Source organism: Bactrocera dorsalis, chromosome 6 (assembly GCF_023373825.1).
Source record: "Bactrocera dorsalis isolate Fly_Bdor chromosome 6, ASM2337382v1, whole genome shotgun sequence".
In the NCBI taxonomy this organism is placed as follows: domain Eukaryota; kingdom Metazoa; phylum Arthropoda; class Insecta; order Diptera; family Tephritidae; genus Bactrocera; species Bactrocera dorsalis.
This window is the reverse complement of record NC_064308.1, coordinates 16,033,438-16,056,657: the sequence shown is the minus strand read 5'-3', so window position 1 is coordinate 16,056,657 and position 23,220 is coordinate 16,033,438. Positions and strand designations below refer to the sequence as shown.

The 23,220-nt window shown below is 35.8% G+C and overlaps 3 protein-coding genes across 7 annotated transcripts in view; 1 reads left to right on the top strand and 2 right to left on the bottom strand.

The window, feature by feature from the left end:
• LOC125779360 (zinc finger BED domain-containing protein 5-like) overlaps positions 1–23,220 on the bottom strand; it is a 451,651-nt gene that overhangs the window by 358,180 nt on the left and 70,251 nt on the right. The gene's annotated exons all lie outside the window — the stretch shown is intronic.
• Positions 11,905–18,425, bottom strand: LOC109579999 (uncharacterized). Of its 4 annotated transcripts, none has more exons than XM_049460682.1 (2): positions 15,577–18,424; positions 11,905–12,373 (listed from the first exon to the last, which is right to left on the bottom strand). In XM_049460682.1, exons 1-2 carry the CDS (start codon positions 16,614–16,616, stop codon positions 12,325–12,327), a joined length of 1,089 nt encoding a protein of 362 aa, XP_049316639.1. In that variant the 5' UTR covers positions 16,617–18,424; the 3' UTR covers positions 11,905–12,324. The 4 variants fall into 4 exon arrangements, with proteins under 4 accessions (XP_049316639.1, XP_049316641.1, XP_049316638.1 ...); XM_049460684.1 differs by having other exon boundaries at positions 11,907–12,389; positions 15,530–18,417; XM_049460681.1 differs by lacking the exon at positions 11,905–12,373 and adding an exon at positions 14,944–15,448 and having other exon boundaries at positions 15,577–18,425.
• On the top strand, positions 21,469–22,666 carry LOC125779443 (uncharacterized). The gene is made up of 6 exons (XM_049460805.1): positions 21,469–21,535; positions 21,602–21,691; positions 21,762–21,862; positions 21,931–22,143; positions 22,208–22,364; positions 22,441–22,666. Exons 1-6 carry the CDS (start codon positions 21,469–21,471, stop codon positions 22,554–22,556), a joined length of 744 nt encoding a protein of 247 aa, XP_049316762.1. The 3' UTR covers positions 22,557–22,666.

Here is a 23,220-nt window from a genome sequence, read left to right as displayed (position 1 = left end):
AGCATCAGAAACTCCTGAAGAAGAAGTGGAACGAAAAAAGAAAAAAGTTAAAATTACGGGAGATTTTGACTTATTTGAATGGTGGACAAATAATTCCAAAAACTATCCTCGTTTATCAAATTTAGCTTTTCAAATTCATTCAACTCCTGCTAGCAGTGCAGCGGCTGAACGAGCTTTTTCAATGGCTGGCAATATTATAACTGAGAAGCGAAGCCGACTAGCGCCAAATGCAGTCGATAGTTTATTATTTTTACATTCCTATTATAAAAATTTCAACAAATAATTGTAATATGTCAACACTCCGTTGAAAATTATAAACGCACCACATATTGAATAATAAATAAAAGGCAAAAGTACAAGACTGCAAATTGTATTTTTTTCTAGTTAATAGGAAAATATGTAATTATGTAGCATATGCAACCATCGTTCAATTGCGTTTCTCTGTTAGCGCCAAAAGCATGTTGTTGGTAGTCAAATAAAGTGTCATGCCTTCGGCAATAAGCTAAACGCAGTGTCTTATGCCTTCGGCAACAAGTCAAACAAAGTGTCAGCTTGTTTCGTGCGTAACACTTGAAACACTTCTTTGCCGAAGTCAATATGTTATGCGCACTCCTCGCTTTGCGCTGGTGTTCTTTCATCCACTTCTTTCTCTTTAGCATCACACATCAGTTGCAGTGTTCAGTCGCAGAAGCAAGAAGTATTAACTAAGTGTACAATAATTGCGGCCACCGCATGCAGATCTCTGATACATATGCATATGTGTACGTCATTGCCGAACAAATAATATATACACAACCAACATACAAATGTGCGTACACCTGTAAATATGTCACCCACAAAAGATACAAACATTGCTTTACAAAAACAAGAATCGTTTCAAATAGCACCATACATACCTATATGCATACACATGTAAATATGTGTGTATGACATTCCCACACAAATAATGCATACACAACATACATACTTATATGCGTTCAGATGTAGATATGTCACCCGCAAAAAGTACAAATATTGTTCTACAAAACAACAATCGCCTAATATAGCATCAGCAGCGTCACAAGCCAATATGGCAGCCAAATAGTCGATGCCCAAATTTGTAGAAAAACACACAACAACAATATTTTCATTCATGAACGCAAGCGCACTTTCAACAGGCAAACTCGCTTCATTCATAAAAGTAAACACCATTACATCTCCCCAAGCATGCCAACAAGCGTCTTTTCGTGACGGTGGTAAAAGCTAAAAATCATAATTTGAACAATTTCTGATATTTGTATGAGAAGGAAAAAGTGACAACATAGTTTATTTGTCGATTTTCAAGTCAAGAAATGTATTAAAGAAAATGTTCAATATTTATTTATTTATGTGTACATAAATAACTAACTAGTTACTCCGCTTAAATGAAAATCAAATCCCTCCCTCTTCACTCTTAACAGCCTATATTATATCATGCTGCATCTCACGATTTGTTTTTGGAAATACATAGATATTATTGTTTTAAGTACCACTCGCTTACGTATTCGCACTCACTTATGTGTCATATTATATTTTCATTTTTACAAACCACAAACATCTGTATCTTTGATTGTGGCACATAACCGGGATTGACTGTATTTGTCAAGGAATGTAAAAAATATGTTTACGCGGCTTGCAAAAATCTGCGTCGATATAAATGCAAGCTCACATACAAACATACATATCTACGCTGGTTTGTATGCGAAGCTGTCTCAGCGGCAAGGGAAGCTGTGGCAATTGGCGATCGTTCGTTTGTGTTTTCGGCACAGCTCGGATTTTCGACCAACAACACAATATTGTGACGCGTCAGTCTTTCGACACATTGATTCTTTGACATGAAAGCAAAAAATATGAGCTTCGCCATTGGTTGTCCGCGTCAACGGAAACTTCGCGTGAAGCATTGAATGTACATATTTACATACATTTGTTGCATGTAGACAAATGTACAAACATTATGCGTATGGTTCTTTTATATTTATTTACATGCAAACATAATTATATAAGTTAACATAAGCTGCCCTTTATCAACAATAAAGTCCGCGCGTGGCCTGAGTCAGCGAATCCACATTCTCACGCTGGCAGCTAGCAGTCAACATAGTCAACAACAAAGTCCGCGCGTGGCCTGAGTCAGCGAATTCACATTCCCACGCTGACAGGTCAGGCACAGCGGTAGCGGCAAACTGCCAACGCAAGCGTCGGCGTCGTATCTGCTTCAATAACTCCACAACAACTGAGACAAGATGCAGGTTTAAGACATTTAGAATGTAAGTTTAGTTTTAAACAGAGAACTCATCAGACAGGATGGTCTGATCAATAAAGCAATAATAACAAAAAACAAGACGGTTATTTGTAATTGGCGCCCAACTATATGGGAATAAAAGAAATTAAAGTTCGCTAAAAAATAGTAAAAACTATTCGGGAACAAAAATTAAAGTTCGATAAAAAATAGTAAAAACTATTCGGGAATAATTGTACGGACCATCAAGGAGGAGACGTCACAAAAAAAGGAATCACGGACCAAAGGGGATCGAAAATTTCTACAAAAATTAAACAATAGAATTAAGATTCAAAAATATGTAAGTAGAGTGCAAAAAATATAGTATGTTGAATTGCTCTAATAAAAAAGTAGATAAAAAAGAAAACTTGTGTTAAATATAACTGTAAATCTTTGCACGAGTTTTTGAGAAATAAATTTTGCGCAGGCCAGCTTATTGGTATCGGTTTTACTTCAAGCTCATGAGTGATCAGGACCTGGACAAAATATTTGAGAGACTTAACGGAATAGAAGTTAGTAAAAAACAGTGCAACAATAGGGATAATACTGAAAATTGGTGGACAGAATATAGAGTGGCAGACCAAAGACAAGAAATGGCGCTGGAACCAGACCAATTAAGGGCATTAGTGGAAAGTGCAGTTTGTAGTGCACTTGCCACTCAAAGAGAAAATTTCGAGCAAAAGCTTGCAATTATTAATCAACGACTAAATGACGTTAAAATCGACACACCGAACATAGAAACATATAGGGAAACAGAAATTGTACCCGGGATTAGATGTGAGGAGCCACTCTATATTGTAAAGTCCTTACCGGACTTCGACGGTAAGCAGGAGAATTATGTATCGTGGCGGCAGGCGGCACACACCGCCTACAAAGTTTTTGAGGGCTATGAGGGTAGCAGCAAACATTATCAGGCTGTTGCCATTATTAGGAATAAAGTTAAAGGCCCGGCCGACATGGTTCTGGCCTCATTTAATACCGTTCTAAATTTTAGGGCCATAATTAATCGACTCGATTTTAGTTATTCCGACAAACGACCAATTTACTTGATCGAACAGGAGATGTCAACTCTCCGTGAAGGAAGTTTGTAACTACTACAATATTACGACGAGGTAGAGAAAAAGTTAACCCTTTTAACTAACAAAACGATAATGACTTACGAAAAATCAATTGCTGCATCACTGAACGAAAAATACAGAATGGATGCATTACGCGTATTTATTTCAGGGACTAAGAAACTAAGATGTGTTATTCTCAGCCCGGCCTAAAGATCTACCTTCGGCTCTAGCGTTAGCACAGGAGGTGGAATCTAACCATGAGCGATACCAGTTCGCAAGCACATATGCCAGGAGCCTGGAAGACAAATCCCAAAGGCTAAATATAGAGTAATCTAGGCAAAAAGGTACAAGTAGTAGATATCAGACGAATGACATGTATCTTGCGAAAAATCCCCATTTTAACAGAACGCGGGACTTCAACAGCAGGACTCCGCCGAAACTAGAGCCAGTACAGCCAATGGACGTTGATACCTCGCAACGCTTCAGAGAACCTTCAGCACAACAGAAAAATAGTGGATACTCATCTCGATATTCTAATAATCAAAATCAAAAATACGGAGAGACAGTGAAGAGACCAAGTAATGATTCTGCAAAATTCACAGGACCAAAACAACAACGGGTTAACTACCTGCCAAATGTAAATTCTACTTTTAATCAAGAAGATACGACGTATCATGAGGTAGCAAACTCAGAGGCCTCATCAATCGAAGACGACCTTACTGAACCTAACCAGTTAAATTTTTTAGACAGGACTCCTTGCTACCGTTCATTGAAAGAACAGTTGCAGGGAGAAAACTAAAATTATTGATTGATACGGGGGCATCAAAGAACTATATAAAGCCTCTAAAAGTGCTTAAGCACATAGCATCTGTCGAAAATTCTTTCTTGGTAAAGTCAATCCATGGCTTTACTCATATTAAAGCAAAATGCACGGTAAACCTTTTCGACACAAACAGTACCTTTTTTATTCTCCCGTCTCTTTCAACGATCGACGGAATAGTAGGTCTGGATTTGTTAACGCAAACAAACGCAACAATAGATCTAAAATCAAAAAAAAATAATAACTAATAATGGCTCAGAAGAAATAAAGTTTTTAAAGTGTGCAAATGTGAATTTCACACGAGTAGAGGACATAGAAGTCCCCGAGGTTGTAAGGGGCAAATTTCAGAAAATGGTGAAAAATTTATTACGCGTTTTTTCTGATCCTAATGAGGCCCTACCATTTAACACAAATATTGTCGCCACTATTCGCACCGAAAGTGACGACCCGGTGTATTCTAAGCAATACCCTTATCCAATGGGTGTAGCGGAATTCGTGAATACTGAAATTCGCGATTTACTAAGAAATGGTATTATCCGACCGTCTAGGTCACCATACAACAACCCAATATGGGTTGTAGATAAAAAAGGAATGGACGCACAAGGCAATGTGAAGAAACGTCTTGTAATAGACTTCAGAAAATTAAACGAAAAAACCATCGATGACAAATATCCCATCCCCAATGTAACCGTATTACTATCAAATCTAGGAAAGGCCAAGTATTTCACAACACTCGACCTGAAATCGGGCTTCCACCAAATAACTCTCGCAGAATCCGATAGGGAAAAGACCGCTTTCTCGGTAGGCAACGGAAAATACGAATTCTGCAGGCTTCCTTTTGGATTGAAGAATGCGCCCAGCATTTTTCAAAGGGCTATCGACGACGTACTGAGAGAACAAATAGGAAAGTCCTGTTACGTTTACGTCGATGACGTTATTATCTTTTCAGAAACCGAAGAAAAACATGTCGAGCATATCGAGTGGGTGTTAAAGAGGTTACATAAAGCTAATATGAGAATTTCGCGCGAGAAATCACAATTTTTTAAGGAAAGCGTTGAATACTTAGGCTTTGTTGTGTCTAGGGGAGGCATTAAAACGAGGCGCAGCAAAGTAGATGCTATACATGACTACGAGAAGCCCGCTACTCTTTTCAATGTCAGATCCTTTCTAGGTTTAGCAAGCTACTATCGTTGCTTTATTAAGAACTTTGCGGCAATAGCAAAGCCTTTAACAGATATTTTGAAAGGAGAAAACGGCAAGGTTAGCGCCACAATCGAAAAAGATTAAAGTGGAATTAGACGAAAAACAATCACTTGATTTTAACAAATTTAAGGAAGTCCTTACATCGGAGGATTTTATGTTATTGAGGAGATAAAAATAGCTGTAAACCCAAATGTGGTAAATGCCATACATTGCGATCTACCAACATTGGCCAGCATACAAGATGAATTAGTAAGGAGTTTTCCGTCAACAAAGTTTTGGCACTGCAAAAACATGGTGTCTGATATTGTCAACAAAAACGAGCAGAGGGAGATTGTTGTTGCTGAGCACAATCGAGCTCACAGAGCAGCCCAGGAGAATATTAAACAAATCCTCTGCGATTACTATTTCCCAAAGATGACAAATTTGGCGAATGAAGTTGTCACGAATTGTAGGATCTGTGGTAAGGCCAAATACCACAGACCCCCACGTAAGCAGCAACATGGTGTAACTCCAATCCCCTCCTATACCGGGGAAATGTTGCACATTGATATCTTTTCGACAGATAAAAAGTACTTTCTTACCTGTCTGGACAAATTCTCAAAATTTGCGGTGGTGCAGCCTATACCTTCTCGAACAATTGTGGATGTAAAGGTCCCAATCATTCAGTTAATGAATATATTTCCAAACACAAAAACAATTTATTGTGATACTGAAGCTTCTCTAAATTCTGAAACGATAACCACATTGTTGAGGAATAGTTTTGGTGTGGACATCGTAAACGCACCACCCCTTCATAGCACCTCGAACGGGGAGGTTGAACGCCTCCATAGTACACTTTTGGAGATAGCCAGATGTTTGAAACTGGACAGAAAAATTAACGAGACGATTCACTCGGTGACCAATATGAAACCAATCGAAATAATTCACGCCAACCCACCCGAACTGAGGAATGAGATAACCATGAAAATAATGAAAGCTCAACAAGTACAAATGGATAAGAATAACCCCTCCAGACGGAATAGAGTATTCGACGTGGGGGAAAGAGTATTGGTAAAGACTAACAGACGACTCGGAAATAAATTAACCCCTTTATATGTTGAGGAGGAAGTTGAAGCAGACTTGGGAACCACGGTTCTCATAAAAGGGAGGGTGGTCCACAAGGACAACCTAAAGTAAGGGAAAATTCTTAGCATATTTTAGAATTCTTTAAATAGCATAGGGTAAATTATTTAAGCTTCTTTCACACTATCTTTCAGGATACTGATTGCGATACTTCTTATTCAAACGACGACGGCAAAATTGTCTGACTATTCGACTTCCGACTACATACCGATTCAGGATGGTGACGCGACGATTTAGGAGGAATTTGGCTATCTAAGGCATACAACTAATCTTACAGTATACAAGGGAATAGTTGAGGAAACCAAAGGCTTAACAACGCAATTCCCTCTATCCCATATGAGAATGTTACTCGATGCAGACATTGCACATATAAAGGTGCTTCTGGCAACACTGGACATCCATCACAGGCAGGCTAGGAGCATTAACGTTTTGGGTACTGCCCTAAAGGTTATCGCAGGTACGCCTGACTTTGACGATTTCGAAAACTTAAAGTTCCGACAACAGGAACTCGTAGACTCAGAGCGACATCAGGTCGAAATAAACACAAGGATACAAGAAAAGATAAATGAACTGACGGAAACGGTTGACCACATCATTAAAAGCTCAAAAGCTGGACAGATCGACACTGGTCACTTGTATGAAATGTTGCTTGCAAGAAATAGGATCATTATAAATGAAATTGAAACTTTAATTTCAACTACTACCCTTGCAAAGATAAGGATAATAAATCCCATGTTGTTAAGCTCAAATGATATAAAAAACATTATTGAAATGCACTCAACAAACACAGCTATCACTGATTTAATGGAGGTATCATATATTAAGGTTCTATTAGACGGTAATCTTCTACATTTTATTATCAAATATCCCAAGCCAGTACTAGTCTGTAAGAGAATTATTATTTTTCCTGTCCAACACAACGGAACAATCCTGCACCTTGGGAATGACAACAATGTTGCCGATTGTCATAATCAAATTTTGGCGATTAGAAATTGCAGCGCAACGCTCACATCAACGTTTTGCAAAAAATTACAACATCCAACGTGCGCGCAGCAGTTTCATTCTGGTAATGTTGCCCACTGCAGCACTCGCCCTAGCCACCTTGAACCATTTATGGTAGTCGATGATGGTATAATCATCATTAACGATAATACCGCTTTAGTCAAGACTACCGCAGACACCGAGAAGACCATAAAGGGAACTTATTTACTTTCCTTCGAAAATGAGATTCAAATTAATGGATCCTACTTCAAAAACGTAAACGGCATGTTTAAAAAATTACCAGAATCAGCAACGACGGCGCTCCTCAATATCACCAGTCATCAAGAGATTTTGAGTCTTCCATACCTTCACAAGATAAGTATGGAAAACCTGCGTATTATCGGGAAAATCGAAGGGAGGATGATGGGACCAACGATATCAGGTCTCACTAGCATTGTCATACTAATTACCTGTTACGGTCTAATTAAACTATACCGAGAGCGAAAAAGAAGACTCAAATCCCAGAATCTTCACAACGTCATAAACAATCTTAAGAAGTCCGTGGACGGCTTTCATTTAGAAGGGGAGGAGTTAACACAAGCTGCCCTTTATCAACAATAAAGTCCGCGCGTGGCATGAGTCAGCGAATCCACATTCTCACGCTGGCAGCTAGCAGTCAACATAGTCAACAACAAAGTCCGCGCGTGGCCTGAGTCAGCGAATTCACATTCCCACGCTGACAGGTAAGGCACAGCGGAAGCGGCAAACTGCCAACGCAAGCGTCGGCGTCGTATCCGCTGCAATAACTCCACAACAACTGAGACAAGATGCAGGTTTAAGACATTTAGAATGTAAGTTTAGTTTTAAACAGAGAACTCATCAGACAGGATGGTCTGATCAATAAAGCAATAATAACAAAAAACAAGACGGTTATTTGTAATTTATATGGGCAAATGTGCGACCGCTGGGTCTTTTAACGTGATATCGAAAAGTTTATTGACCAAAGCTAATATTTATTTAAGTATACAAATATACATACATATGTATGTCGTACCAAACCTATATAAAATGCATATTTAGGTAGTAATACAAATTTTATTGAATTATACATTTGCAAAGATTTTATGGAATTCATCATAAAAAAGCTCAATTTTAAAATATATACATATGTACATACTTATGTGCTTTCAAAACAAATATATGTATACCGATCTATAAATTACATGCAGCATCGTTTGCGCATAGTAAAAAAGGGAATCTGTAAGCGTACATTCCTTAACATTGTAATTATAATTATTGTTCTCATTTAACACTGAAAATGCTCAATTCTGCTATTTTCGACGCTTCTGTTAAATATTGGTGAAATCCGCTTATAACGGGTGATTTTTTTGAGGTTAGGATTTTCATGCATTAGTATTTGACAGATCACGTGGGATTTCAGACATGGTGTCAAAGAGAAAGATGCTCAGTATGCTTTGACATTTCATCATGAATAGACTTACTAACGAGCAACGCTTGCAAATCATTGAATTTTATTACCAAAATCAGTGTTCGGTTCGAAATGTGTTTCGCGCTTTACGTCCGATTTATGGTCTACATAATCGACCAAGTGAGCAAACAATTAATGCGATTGTGACCAAGTTTCGCACTCAGTTTACTTTATTGGACATTAAACCAACCACACGAATGCGTACAGTGCGTACAGAAGAGAATATTGCGTCTGTTTCTGAGAGTGTGGCTGAAGACCGTGAAATGTCGATTCGTCGCCGTTCGCAGCAATTGGGTTTGTGTTATTCGACCACATGGAAGATTTTACGCAAAGATCTTGGTGTAAAACCGTATAAAATACAGCTCGTGCAAGAACTGAAGCCGAACGATCTGCCACAACGTCGAATTTTCAGTGAATGGGCCCTAGAAAAGTTGGCAGAAAATCCGCTTTTTTATCGACAAATTTTGTTCAGCGATGAGGCTCATTTCTGGTTGAATGGCTACGTAAATAAGCAAAATTGCCGCATTTGGGGTGAAGAGCAACCAGAAGCCGTTCAAGAACTGCCCATGCATCCCGAAAAATGCACTGTTTGGTGTGGTTTGTACGCTGGTGGAATCATTGGACCGTATTTTTTCAAAGATGCTGTTGGACGCAACGTTACGGTGAATGGCGATCGCTATCGTTCGATGCTAACAAACTTTTTGTTGCCAAAAATGGAAGAACTGAACTTGGTTGACATGTGGTTTCAACAAGATGGCGCTACATGCCACACAGCTCGCGATTCTATGGCCATTTTGAGGGAAAACTTCGGACAACAATTCATCTCAAGAAATGGACCCGTAAGTTGGCCACCAAGATCATGCGATTTAACGCCTTTAGACTATTTTTTGTGGGGCTACGTCAAGTCTAAAGTCTACAGAAATAAGCCAGCAACTATTCCAGCTTTGGAAGACAACATTTCCGAAGAAATTCGGGCTATTCCGGCCGAAATGCTCGAAAAAGTTGCCCAAAATTGGACTTTCCGAATGGACCACCTAAGACGCAGCCGCGGTCAACATTTAAATGAAATTATCTTCAAAAAGTAAATGTCATGAACCAATCTAACGTTTCAAATAAAGAACCGATGAGATTTTGCAAATTTTATGCGTTTTTTTTTAAAAAAAAGTTATCAAGCTCTTAAAAAATCACCCTTTAGAAAAGAGTACCCCTCCAAAAAATGAAATATCGTAAAACAGAGCTGCCCGTCAGAGAACGTTTAATATAGAGAAGGTTCACGGCGCGAATAACGTAAAAATATTTTTGGCTAACTCGGCAGAGATGGAAGAGTCTCACCACAGACAAATTATGAGCGAGTTTCACCACATTTAACAGCGATTGAGGGGTTTTTAGAGTGTATGAGAAATAACATGTAAATGTAAATAAGAGAGCCAATGCAGGGCAATATACATACATGTGATTATATGATTTGAATTCGCGAAAGCGAACATAAACACATATGGTTATGATACATGTGCATATATGTAAGTTTTGAATGATAAAATTTACGATTAATGTACATTTGTCACAATTGTAATATATTTCATTTTTTTAATAATATTATGATAGTTTGTTATATACATACATATGTATGTTATGAAGTATACATATAAGTATGATTTGATATATTCAAAAAATAATTATAAAATAGGCTTTATTTTCACATTAACAAAGATAGAGTGTTTCTGTTCGCTTTCGCGAATTCAAATCATATAATCACTTATCAATAATAACATGTGCGCGCTGCTCATATGTACATACATAAATATGTGCGTATGACATTGGCACACATACAACATATGTACATACTTACATATATGCGTTCACCCGCAAAAACTACAAACATTGCTTACAAAAACAACAATCGTTTGAAATAGCATCAGCAGCGTCACAAGTCAATATGGCAGCCAAATACATACATATGTAGTCGCACGCATCTTTCGCATCTCCGTTGTAAAGATCAACCAATGGCCGAAACTGGCGTTTTGTCAAAGAATCAAGTGCTGAACACATTGAGTGCGACAGACTGTTCTGTCAAATATTAAAATATACACGTTCTTATGGACACAGTTATGTAGTTGTGCAGCTGCCTCAATAACTGTGTCCCTAAGAACGTGTGTATTCTAATATTTGACAGAACAGTCTGTCGCACTCAATGTGTTCAGCACTTGTGTGATGATAGAAAATCCAAGCTGTGCCGAAAAAAATAAACGAATGGCCACCTATTGACCGCTTCCCTTGCCGCTGTAACAGCTTCGTCTACAAACTAGCGTAAATATGTATGCATATGTATGAGCTTGCATACATATCGACGCAGATTTTTGCGAGTCACGGAAAAATATTTTAGACAAATATTATAAATCGACAACTCCTATGTTGCCACTTTTCTCACTTCTTTCTGTGAAGAATCATCAGAAAGTTGTTCAATTTATGATTTTTAGCTTTTGCCATCGTCGCGAAAAGACGCTTGTTGGCAAAGGCATGCTCGGGGAGATGTTACGGCGTCTGTTTTTAAGAATGAAGCGAGGTCGTTTGTGGAATATGCGCCTGCTGTTATGAATGAAATCGTTTTTGTTGTAAAATTTACTACATTTGGGCTTCGCCAATTCGGCTGCCATATTGACTTGTGATGCTTCGCTATTTAGACAATTGTTTTTGTAGAACAATGCTTCAATTTTTTGTGGTGACGTATTCACATGTGTACGCATATGTATGTTTGTATGCTTGTGCATTATTTGTTCGGAAGTGTATACAAATATACATATAAGTATATATGAATATATGAACATGCAATGCGCGCACATGTAATATATTGATAAGTGATAAAATCATGATATGAATTTCTGAACGCGCACATGCTGTTGTTGGGAGTATCATAAGAAGCATGCATACATATATTTATGTCTCTTATGTGGTGACATTCCGTGTCGCAATTTTATAAAATATTCGCTGTCGAATGTTTTAAGTTCTCTGGTTCAACACATCAATCTTATTCAATCCTAAATGATTTTTACTATCAATTAAAGACCAGTTTATTCTTTTCAGATGAAATATGCTAATTTTATTGATTTTTTCTATTATTTATTGGAAACTTAACAATTTTAATAAAATGAAATAATATGTTTACAAAAATTAAATATGTAATGCCGAATTACAAAAGTGTCCATTTAAAATGGAAATTTTTCTCACGACTTATTGGTTAAAATTAGTCATTTAATTTCACCTGCTTTTTTAAACACAATTTAATCTATCTAGATTAAGTGCAATATTTGTGTTTAAAAAAGCTAGGCTCAGTTGGCATGCTATTGAAAAAGAAAAAAAATTATCCTGAAAATATAATAATAAAAGAAAACTGAAAGTAGAGAAAAAAACTGCAAGTAGAAAAACCTGGAAATGATAGCATGCAAAACATTATAAAATGTAAATATTTATTTCATTAATTCATTACTAACCCGAAAGTAAGATGTTCTTATTCAAAGCATTCTGGCTTGCAACTTACTTAAGTTTTTTTAATTTAGCATCGCGCTTCCGATGTCGTTCCCTATTTATCTCTTGTTTTTCAAACCACTTTGAATTTTTATATAGCAGAGCAGTCACTAAATACTCTAATAGTTTCATTTTATGGGCGAAACATGCATTGGTTGTATCAAACCATTGAGGAAAAACATTTTCCGTTTTTTGTTTTATGGCGGACAACATCAGACTACGAACATTTAAATAGTGAGCATATTTGTTGAAGAGCTGGACGTACCACATCATCTGCAGTCGACACACTTCGAAGACCCTATCACTAGGATTGACTAGCCTTAAGTCGCCGTCATCCTTATAGTTCTTAGCTCTGATTAGGGCCTCCGAATAAAGCGTTAAATCGCTTTGTGTCTTCGTCATTGCTTTGGTGCATTCTTCGCAATGGATTTTACACAGAATTTTTTGGTAAATACCATAGCCAATGTAATACCGCTTGATCTGGACGTCAGTTTTGTCGTCCTCTTCAACAAAATTTTCGTCTGGAATAGTGAAAGATTCCAGGTCGAGCTGCTCAGATTCCTGTTCGTTTCCCTGTATATCTAGATGACGATCTTCGGGGCCTAGGTTCCAATCTAAATTTATGTCGTCATCATCCTCACAATTAGCCCCCTTATCTTGAAAATTTTGCCTTAAAATTTTCATCGAAATTAATCTACCTACAATATATTGAATCTTGTTATCAAGCTCTTAAAAAATCACCCTTTAGAAAAGAGTACCCCTCCAAAAAATGAAATATCGTAAAACAGAGCTGCCCGTCAGAGAACGTTTAATATAGAGAAGGTTCACGGCGCGAATAACGTAAAAATATTTTTGGCTAACTCGGCAGAGATGGAAGAGTCTCACCACAGACAAATTATGAGCGAGTTTCACCACATTTAACAGCGATTGAGGGGTTTTTAGAGTGTATGAGAAATAACATGTAAATGTAAATAAGAGAGCCAATGCAGGGCAATATACATACATGTGATTATATGATTTGAATTCGCGAAAGCGAACATAAACACATATGGTTATGATACATGTGCATATATGTAAGTTTTGAATGATAAAATTTACGATTAATGTACATTTGTCACAATTGTAATATATTTCATTTTTTTAATAATATTATGATAGTTTGTTATATACATACATATGTATGTTATGAAGTATACATATAAGTATGATTTGATATATTCAAAAAATAATTATAAAATAGGCTTTATTTTCACATTAACAAAGATAGAGTGTTTCTGTTCGCTTTCGCGAATTCAAATCATATAATCACTTATCAATAATAACTTGTGAGCGCTGCTCATATGTACATACATAAATATGTGCGTATGACATTGGCACACATACAACATATGTACATACTTACATATATGCGTTCACCCGCAAAAACTACAAACATTGCTTACAAAAACAACAATCGTTTGAAATAGCATCAGCAGCGTCACAAGTCAATATGGCAGCCAAATACATACATATGTAGTCGCACGCATCTTTCGCATCTCCGTTGTAAAGATCAACCAATGGCCGAAACTGGCGTTTTGTCAAAGAATCAAGTGCTGAACACATTGAGTGCGACAGACTGTTCTGTCAAATATTAAAATATACACGTTCTTATGGACACAGTTATGTAGTTGTGCAGCTGCCTCAATAACTGTGTCCCTAAGAACGTGTGTATTCTAATATTTGACAGAACAGTCTGTCGCACTCAATGTGTTCAGCACTTGTGTGATGATAGAAAATCCAAGCTGTGCCGAAAAAAATAAACGAATGGCCACCTATTGACCGCTTCCCTTGCCGCTGTAACAGCTTCGTCTACAAACTAGCGTAAATATGTATGCATATGTATGAGCTTGCATACATATCGACGCAGATTTTTGCGAGTCACGGAAAAATATTTTAGACAAATATTATAAATCGACAACTCCTATGTTGCCACTTTTCTCACTTCTTTCTGTGAAGAATCATCAGAAAGTTGTTCAATTTATGATTTTTAGCTTTTGCCATCGTCGCGAAAAGACGCTTGTTGGCAAAGGCATGCTCGGGGAGATGTTACGGCGTCTGTTTTTAAGAATGAAGCGAGGTCGTTTGTGGAATATGCGCCTGCTGTTATGAATGAAATCGTTTTTGTTGTAAAATTTACTACATTTGGGCTTCGCCAATTCGGCTGCCATATTGACTTGTGATGCTTCGCTATTTAGACAATTGTTTTTGTAGAACAATGCTTCAATTTTTTGTGGTGACGTATTCACATGTGTACGCATATGTATGTTTGTATGCTTGTGCATTATTTGTTCGGAAGTGTATACAAATATACATATAAGTATATATGAATATATGAACATGCAATGCGCGCACATGTAATATATTGATAAGTGATAAAATCATGATATGAATTTCTGAACGCGCACATGCTGTTGTTGGGAGTATCATAAGAAGCATGCATACATATATTTATGTCTCTTATGTGGTGACATTCCGTGTCGCAATTTTATAAAATATTCGCTGTCGAATGTTTTAAGTTCTCTGGTTCAACACATCAATCTTATTCAATCCTAAATGATTTTTACTATCAATTAAAGACCAGTTTATTCTTTTCAGATGAAATATGCTAATTTTATTGATTTTTTCTATTATTTATTGGAAACTTAACAATTTTAATAAAATGAAATAATATGTTTACAAAAATTAAATAGGTAATGCCGAATTACAAAAGTGTCCATTTAAAATGGAAATTTTTCTCACGACTTATTGGTTAAAATTAGTCATTTAATTTCACCTGCTTTTTTAAACACAAATTAATCTATCTAGATTAAGTGCAATATTTGTGTTTAAAAAGGCTAGGCTCAGTTGGCATGCTATTGAAAAAGAAAAAAAATTATCCTGAAAATATAATAATAAAAGAAAACTGAAAGTAGAGAAAAAAACTGCAAGTAGAAAAACCTGGAAATGATAGCATGCAAAACATTATAAAATGTAAATATTTATTTCATTAATTCATTACTAACCCGAAAGTAAGATGTTCTTATTCAAAGCATTCTGGCTTGCAACTTACTTAAGTTTTTTTAATTTAGCATCGCGCTTCCGATGTCGTTCCCTATTTATCTCTTGTTTTTCAAACCACTTTGAATTTTTATATAGCAGAGCAGTCACTAAATACTCTAATAGTTTCATTTTATGGGCGAAACATGCATTGGTTGTATCAAACCATTGAGGAAAAACATTTTCCGTTTTTTGTTTTATGGCGGACAACATCAGACTACGAACATTTAAATAGTGAGCATATTTGTTGAAGAGCTGGACGTACCACATCATCTGCAGTCGACACACTTCGAAGACCCTATCACTAGGATTGACTAGCCTTAAGTCGCCGTCATCCTTATAGTTCTTAGCTCTGATTAGGGCCTCCGAATAAAGCGTTAAATCGCTTTGTGTCTTCGTCATTGCTTTGGTGCATTCTTCGCAATGGATTTTACACAGAATTTTTTGGTAAATACCATAGCCAATGTAATACCGCTTGATCTGGACGTCAGTTTTGTCGTCCTCTTCAACAAAATTTTCGTCTGGAATAGTGAAAGATTCCAGGTCGAGCTGCTCAGATTCCTGTTCGTTTCCCTGTATATCTAGATGACGATCTTCGGGGCCTAGGTTCCAATCTAAATTTATGTCGTCATCATCCTCACAATTAGCCCCCTTATCTTGAAAATTTTGCCTTAAAATTTTCATCGAAATTAATCTACCTACAATATATTGAATCTCATTGGCTGAGGGATGGGTATTGATACCCTGACTAGCTCGGACCACTTGAAAAAAATTCTCCAACGCATCTTGATTAATTTTCCCAAGGAATATAAACCTCAATTCCTCTTGATCCCTAAATAGATCTTCGCTCAACTGAATCATTCCACTTATCGTGGAACAAAACCCACTAATACATTTAACCTGACTAGAAACTGGAAGCTTGATTGTTTTAAAATATTTTATGTAATCATAGAGGCGTTGGATCTTCCCGGAGTCATTCTTCAATAACGGATATTTCAGCGGATTTTTGGAAACAAAATTCTTACAGTCTAGATCATCGAAAAGATCATTCATTTTTTAATAAATAGCTGCGTAGGCTGTGCACATTTTAATAAATATTCGTCGGAGCCGAATAGACTTTGGCTATATGCCATTTCAATGCCAGCAGCAACCGAATTGCTCAGAACTTGAGTTGCACGTTTCACGGACATTTTTTCAAATATGCTGGGATAAACATGGGCCTCTGTAAGTTTTGGGCATATTTTGAAGTGCATATTGCTCTGATCGATAGAGTAAAGTTTTTTTATAACCTTGAAGCTGGCTATTCCATTTGGAGTTGAAATATCATATTTCATAAATGTATTACGGACGGACTTAAAAAGGTGGCAATAGTCATATAAACAAAATATTTTTAAACCTTCGTGCATATAAAAGGGGTTTTCTTCAGTAATTTTTAACAAATTGAAAAGTGAAGTATTTGAGGGCCCTTGATCGCAGACTAAAGCCTTAACATCGAGATCTATTGACTTTAGTGATGCGATGTTTTTGCTCAAAATGTCTTTCAATTCAGACGGAGCAAGTTCCGTCTTGGAAATGTAGTACGAAAACACATATTTCCAATTGGAACATAACCCTTTTATCATAAAAAAACAACACTTACTACCTATAATCATCTCACGTTGTCCTTCCCCATGATCCACAAACCCATCAATAACATCCCTAACTCTATTATAAGTTAGGTCGGACTTTATTGATATTTCATCAAATAACAAAACGCAATTTCGTTCTAAAGCGGACATTTTTTTGGAAATTTTTTGTAAATTTCCCAAGACATTGGCATCGATACCAGGGACAACATACCTAATGGGGCGCCAACGCAAAAGAGAACTCTTGCTTGGTAAAGCGAAACCTAAATCGTCACGCATGAAACTATATGATTTGGTGGACATATAGTTAATGTTTTGTGCCAATGTCCTTTCATTGTCACTAAAAACATTGTGCTTGGTAACGATCATCCTAGCGAATGTTATAGCGTCAGAGCTTGAAGATACATCCGCAACTATTGCACGTTGTTCTAGGTCTTCATATTTTTTTTCTAAATCTTTAATTACCCCCTCTAACTCTTCGATCTTTTTATTTAATCTAAGCGCATTACTTTGGTAATACCGTGCCGATCGAGCAAATCGTTCGCGACTGTCTAAAGCAGAGCCTACGTCGTTATTTTGGGGTCCTAATCCTAATCTACTTTCCTCTAATATGGAATATTGTTCAAACTCTTTCAATTTTATGTCGTCCTCTTCTACTCCTACAGCTACTTTAGGAGGTTCATAAGTCACAGTGACGGGTGGGCACACCCAATTAGAGTCAGCACTAGATGAGCTACGACTTAGTGCTGGCTCTAATCGCAAACATGGAAAAGCCCCAGGCAAAAGTTTGTATTAAGCGAAACTGCGAGTCAAAATGATTTCGGCAAATAAAAAGGGTATCGGAAGGCGACACAACTAAGTTGCAAGCCTTTGCCCAACTCTGCCGAACATCTTCTTTTTTTGGGAACTCGAAAATCGTTGCCCCTCTGGAAGCACAACTGCGAATGCAGCACCTTCTCCGTGGCAGTGGACCCGTCCACAAATGTGGAGGTACTTCTTCGTATCCTAATTACATATAAAAAAAGATTTGTTAAGTTTTCGTTATAAATTGGATAAATTTTGGTTATTATATCTGTCAGCGATTTCCATTTATATTTGATGATGCATTGGGTTGTATTTTAGGTGACAATATACATATATATTATTATATTTAAAATATGAGTTTGAGTGCTTAATAACCAAAATTATTATATAATATTACTAATACATGTATATAATATTACTTATTTGCTTAATAAATTTAAAAAAGAAATCCATATGCATAAATAGAGGAATCTTTGCGAAAAAGAGGAATTTCAGCGAATTGCCTTATCATCACATGGCAGCGCTCCATTTCGTCGTAATTTTTGGTAAACAAATGAGGTTCAAACAAGTGTAAAATGTGATTTTTAAAATAAAGATTTTTTAGGTAAAAAACCTGCTAAAACAATAAAATGTAGATTTATTTAAAAGATTATAGTGCAATTTAATTAATTTGAAGTGAAAATGTGAAAAAAGTGTGTTTAATGTGGTGAAATAGCTCCTTGAAATGGTCCAATTTCGCGAATTTTTGAACTTTAATGCCGAATATATCCTAAACTAAGCGTTTGCGGACCCTATAATCCTGTATGTTTTTTAATCAGGAGGACTTCTTCCAACGGTACCTTCAAATCGCGGTGCCAAAGAAATCGGAATTGTGCCCTTATTACTACAAAAAATATTTTGGCAGATTTTATTGTTAGTAATGTGTAAATATTTGGTTGATAATATTGACACATCCTAATACTGCCCACTACACCTAGAAACATTCAAACGTACTCTGCACAATACGCAACACACACACACACTTCACTTGACTTCGCTCTGCCCGCGCATCGCTCCCCAGCAAAACCTGCGTGACCGAAACTCCCACACATTTACACAATTTTTACTTATTACTAACACACCCTCACAAATCATTTAATTGCGTAAAGAGTCTATCCGCTGTGCCTTTTGATTGTTTTATATTACAAGCTCTTCACACAACATCTTTTCTATAAAAACAAAACAAAAGAAGACAAACTGATTTCGGACTTGCCACTTTTTATGGAAAACGATGCATGTAAAAGTATACAACATGATAACATGATTGTTTACATTCGTTTATTCGTATTCAAAGAAAAAGAAATTCGGCACGCGTGTTAAATTGTGAAAAATTTGTATTTTGATTATATTTTATGAAAGTGTATGAAAAGTTATTAAAAACGTGATTATAAAAGTGGTATATATATAATTTGAAAAGGTGAGTAAACGGAGTTAATTTTAATATGAAAAAAAAAAATACATTTAGTGCTTACATGAGCCGAGAAAAAAAGGCTTTTAATGTCAGTGCCTCCAAATTTGCCAAAATATGTAGTATTAATGTGAATTCTGATAGTGATTCAAATGTGGAAGAATTGAGCTCCGTAGATATATCTTTAAATGATTATGATAGCCAAGATACCATTGATAGTGATAGTGACAATGTGAATATTGTAGTGAAAAATGATAAATGCAAAGAAATAAAAGCTTGGGCTTTACGCAATAGGGTGTCCCACAATACAGTGACTGATTTGCTTCAAACCTTGCGAAAAATAGGTTTAGTGGATTTGCCCTTAACAGCAAAAAGTCTATTAGGTACAAGTAGAAAAAAGGTTAATATTGAAAACATTCCAAGTGGCGCGTTTTATATAGAGGAATTCAAAATTATTTTGAGAAAAATTCATTTCCTCACCTTGAAATAAAAGATAGCATTGTACTTGATATAGGAATAGATGGTCTTAGATTATTCAAAAATTCGAATAAGGTATTATGGCCAATTTTAGCGTCCATCGTTGATTTTCCAAACGAATTGCCATTTACAGTAGCATGTTTTTCTGGAACAGAAAAACCCTTGAATATTAACGATTTCTTAAAAGACTTTTGTGAAGAAGTAGCTTATTTAAAAGAAAACGGTCTTCAGGTAGGTTCTTCTTCTGTTAAAAAGAAATTTAACATTCGTTTATTTTGCTGTGATTCTCCCGCTCGAGCTTTTGTCACAGGTGTGCAATCGCACACTGGAAAAAACAGCTGTTCGAAATGTGATCAAATCGGAGAATACAAAGAGAGAAGAGTTTGTTTTTCAAAACGAGTTAATCACTTAAGAACTGACTTGTCTTTTAAAAATAGAATTGATAAATCACATCATATTAATCCATTTAAATTTAGAGAAAGCATTTTAGAATTAGCTAATTTCAATATGGTCTCCCAATTTCCATTAGACCCGATGCATCTTGTAGATCTTGGTGTATGTAAAAAGTTGCTTCAATTACTAATTAAAAAAGGGAATATAAATGTAAGCAAAATTAACAAAAAAATAACTTTTCTCTCTAATTTAGTTCCTTCTGAGTTTGGCAGGATATGTAGAAGTTTAGATGAAATCAGCAATTGGAAAGCGACAGAGTTTAGGCAGTTTTTATTGTATATAGGCATATTTGTCCTAAAAGATTGTATTAGTAGTGACCATTACTACCATTTTTTATTATTGCACGCAGGAATAAGGCTGTTATCATGTGAAAAATCATATAGTACTGAAGCTAACGTTGCCCAACAAATATTACAAGAATTCGTTGATTTGTTTGGGAATATATACGGAGACCATTTAGTTAGTTATAACGTGCATGGTTTACTGCATTTAACTGACTGCGCTAAGCAATTCGGTTCTCTAGATCAGTTTTCAGCCTATAAGTTTGAAAACCATATGCAATATTTAAAAAAACTTATAAATAAACCGAATAAAATCCTTCAGCAATTGCATTTAAGACTTGATGAAAGAACTAATACAAACATTGAACCCAACAAAACTTCAAAAATTAATTTTTTAATATAGAATTTAAAAAAGAAAAAGATTCTTATTGTTTTAGTGAAAAATTAGGGCCCATAAAAGTAATAACTATGTCAGACGAATCTGGTTGCGTTATGGTATCTGCACATTGTTTTTTAGATGTTGAAAATGATTTTGAAGAACCTTTAGAATCGTCATCGGGTTTAGGTATTTTAGTAGCGAAGAAATTAGATAAAAAGGTATTTAAAATCAAAAAAGACGACATAGTTTACAAATATTTCTCTATTCCTCATGAGGGAAAGTTTCTCCTTATACCCATTCTACATCATTTATTTCATAAATTTTCAAATTAGGATTTTTAAGTATTTATGTACATATATTTTTCTCGGCTCATTTTATTACATTTTCTTAAATTTTTGGAAAAGAACTTTGATACTGCCAATTTTTATTTCTCAATTAGATGGAAAATATATTTGACGAAATTGACTTGGAGGATTGTCCAACAACGTCTTCAACTCCCGCAAAAGGTATGTAAATAAATGTAAACTTACAAAATTTCGTTTCAATATATTGTTACGTTTTTGTTATTGTAGACCAATTACATTTAAAGCGTAAAAAGTTTAACACGTCTGGTTGCTACAATACAAAGGTCAGCATTTCAAAACGACCTGTGGAAGGAAACGGTAATCTAACATCCATATAATTTATTTCTTTAAATTTGTTTAATTTATTATGTTTCCAACCATTTTCCAGAGGTTATTGACATTTTAACCACTATTTCCAAACAGCTTGACGATTTGACGACGAGGGTATGCGATTTGGAAACTAAAATCGATAAGCATTTAAAAGAAAATGTAAGTGAACAGTTTTTACATGCATATATTATTATTTTTCTCTACATGTCTCTTTGTTTCTTTTTCAGATTATTCATAAAAGTGAAGAAATGGCGCAGCAAAAAACGGTTCGTGAATGCAAGGTCCTCATCCGCAAAATTCATCAATCGGTATGCCGAATGACTGGTGAAGATGTCGACAACGTTCAAACCGAAATTGCTTCCACCCTACCATTAAATACGCTTGCTGCAGCTTTGGAAATGGACGAAAAATTGAAATGCGACGAATTTGCTGCTACAACGGTAAGTAATATATAAACTTTTTTCAATAAACAATTCAGTTTTTACATGCTATTTTTATTTACAGAAACAATTCGTTTTGAGGATAAAAGGTATTTCAGATAGTGTACATGATGTGTTGCGAAGTCTGTACACTGATGAACTTCTTTATTTATGTAACTGGGACGGTAGGGGTGGGAAGCAACCTCTCTCCAAATTCCTGCTGGTTTCCAACATTTTATACGGTAAATTCTGTTTTTTATTTAATTTTACCTACAATTATTTGTTTTAATTTGTAATTTTCATTATGTTTTTTTATAGATTCATTCATAACGTATGTATTGGCAATGTTCGAAAAACAAGTTCGAAAAGCCATTGAAATGAGCCACCATAGGCACAAACAAAGAATTTATAGGAAGAGGAAAACTGAGGAATGAACCCTTTAAATATTTAATAAAAAGTTATATGTATTTCTGATATTATTAAAAATAATTATTTTAATACATACTAGATTTTAAGAAAGCATTGCAAAGCAGGAATTGAATTAATAATGAAATATTTATTTTAATTTAAACATTAATGTAATTTTTGTTAAAAATAATTTGAAAAAAAATTAAAAATAAAAAAATTAAAAAAAAAAATAAAAAATCTTTTATTTTGAGATTCGAACTCGAGTCTCACGGAATCAAGCCGTGCGTTTAACCACTAGGCTAGTATAGCATGCAACGTCGCGCTTTCCTGGAACCAGTTTTCCCCGTTTGCCTTAAATTTAACTAAAGTGTGAGTAGCGAGGATATAGTTTTATTGTAACGGGTGATTTTTTTGAGGTTAGGATTTTCATGCATTAGTATTTGACAGATCACGTGGGATTTCAGACATGGTGTCAAAGAGAAAGATGCTCAGTATGCTTTGACATTTCATCATGAATAGACTTACTAACGAGCAACGCTTGCAAATCATTGAATTTTATTACCAAAATCAGTGTTCGGTTCGAAATGTGTTTTATCGACAAATTTTGTTCAGCGATGAGGCTCATTTCTGGTTGAATGGCTACGTAAATAAGCAAAATTGCCGCATTTGGGGTGAAGAGCAACCAGAAGC

What these genes read in the sequence shown, in the direction of transcription:
- LOC125779443 (XM_049460805.1), top strand. Translation starts at nt 21,469, where the DNA reads ATGGAAAATATATTTGACGAAATTGACTTGGAGGATTGTCCAACAACG. An exon ending in GTCTTCAACTCCCGCAAAAG is followed by an intron (nt 21,536 to 21,601) that starts GTATGTAAATAA and finishes TTGTTATTGTAG; the next exon opens with ACCAATTACATTTAAAGCGT. An exon ending in ATAAGCATTTAAAAGAAAAT is followed by an intron (nt 21,863 to 21,930) that starts GTAAGTGAACAG and finishes TTTCTTTTTCAG; the next exon opens with ATTATTCATAAAAGTGAAGA.
- LOC109579999 (XM_049460681.1), bottom strand. Translation starts at nt 16,616, where the DNA reads ATGAATGATCTTTTCGATGATCTAGACTGTAAGAATTTTGTTTCCAAA. An exon ending in GCTAAATTAAAAAAACTTAA is followed by an intron (nt 15,449 to 15,576) that starts GTAAGTTGCAAG and finishes TTCTACTTGCAG; the next exon opens with TTTTTTTCTCTACTTTCAGT.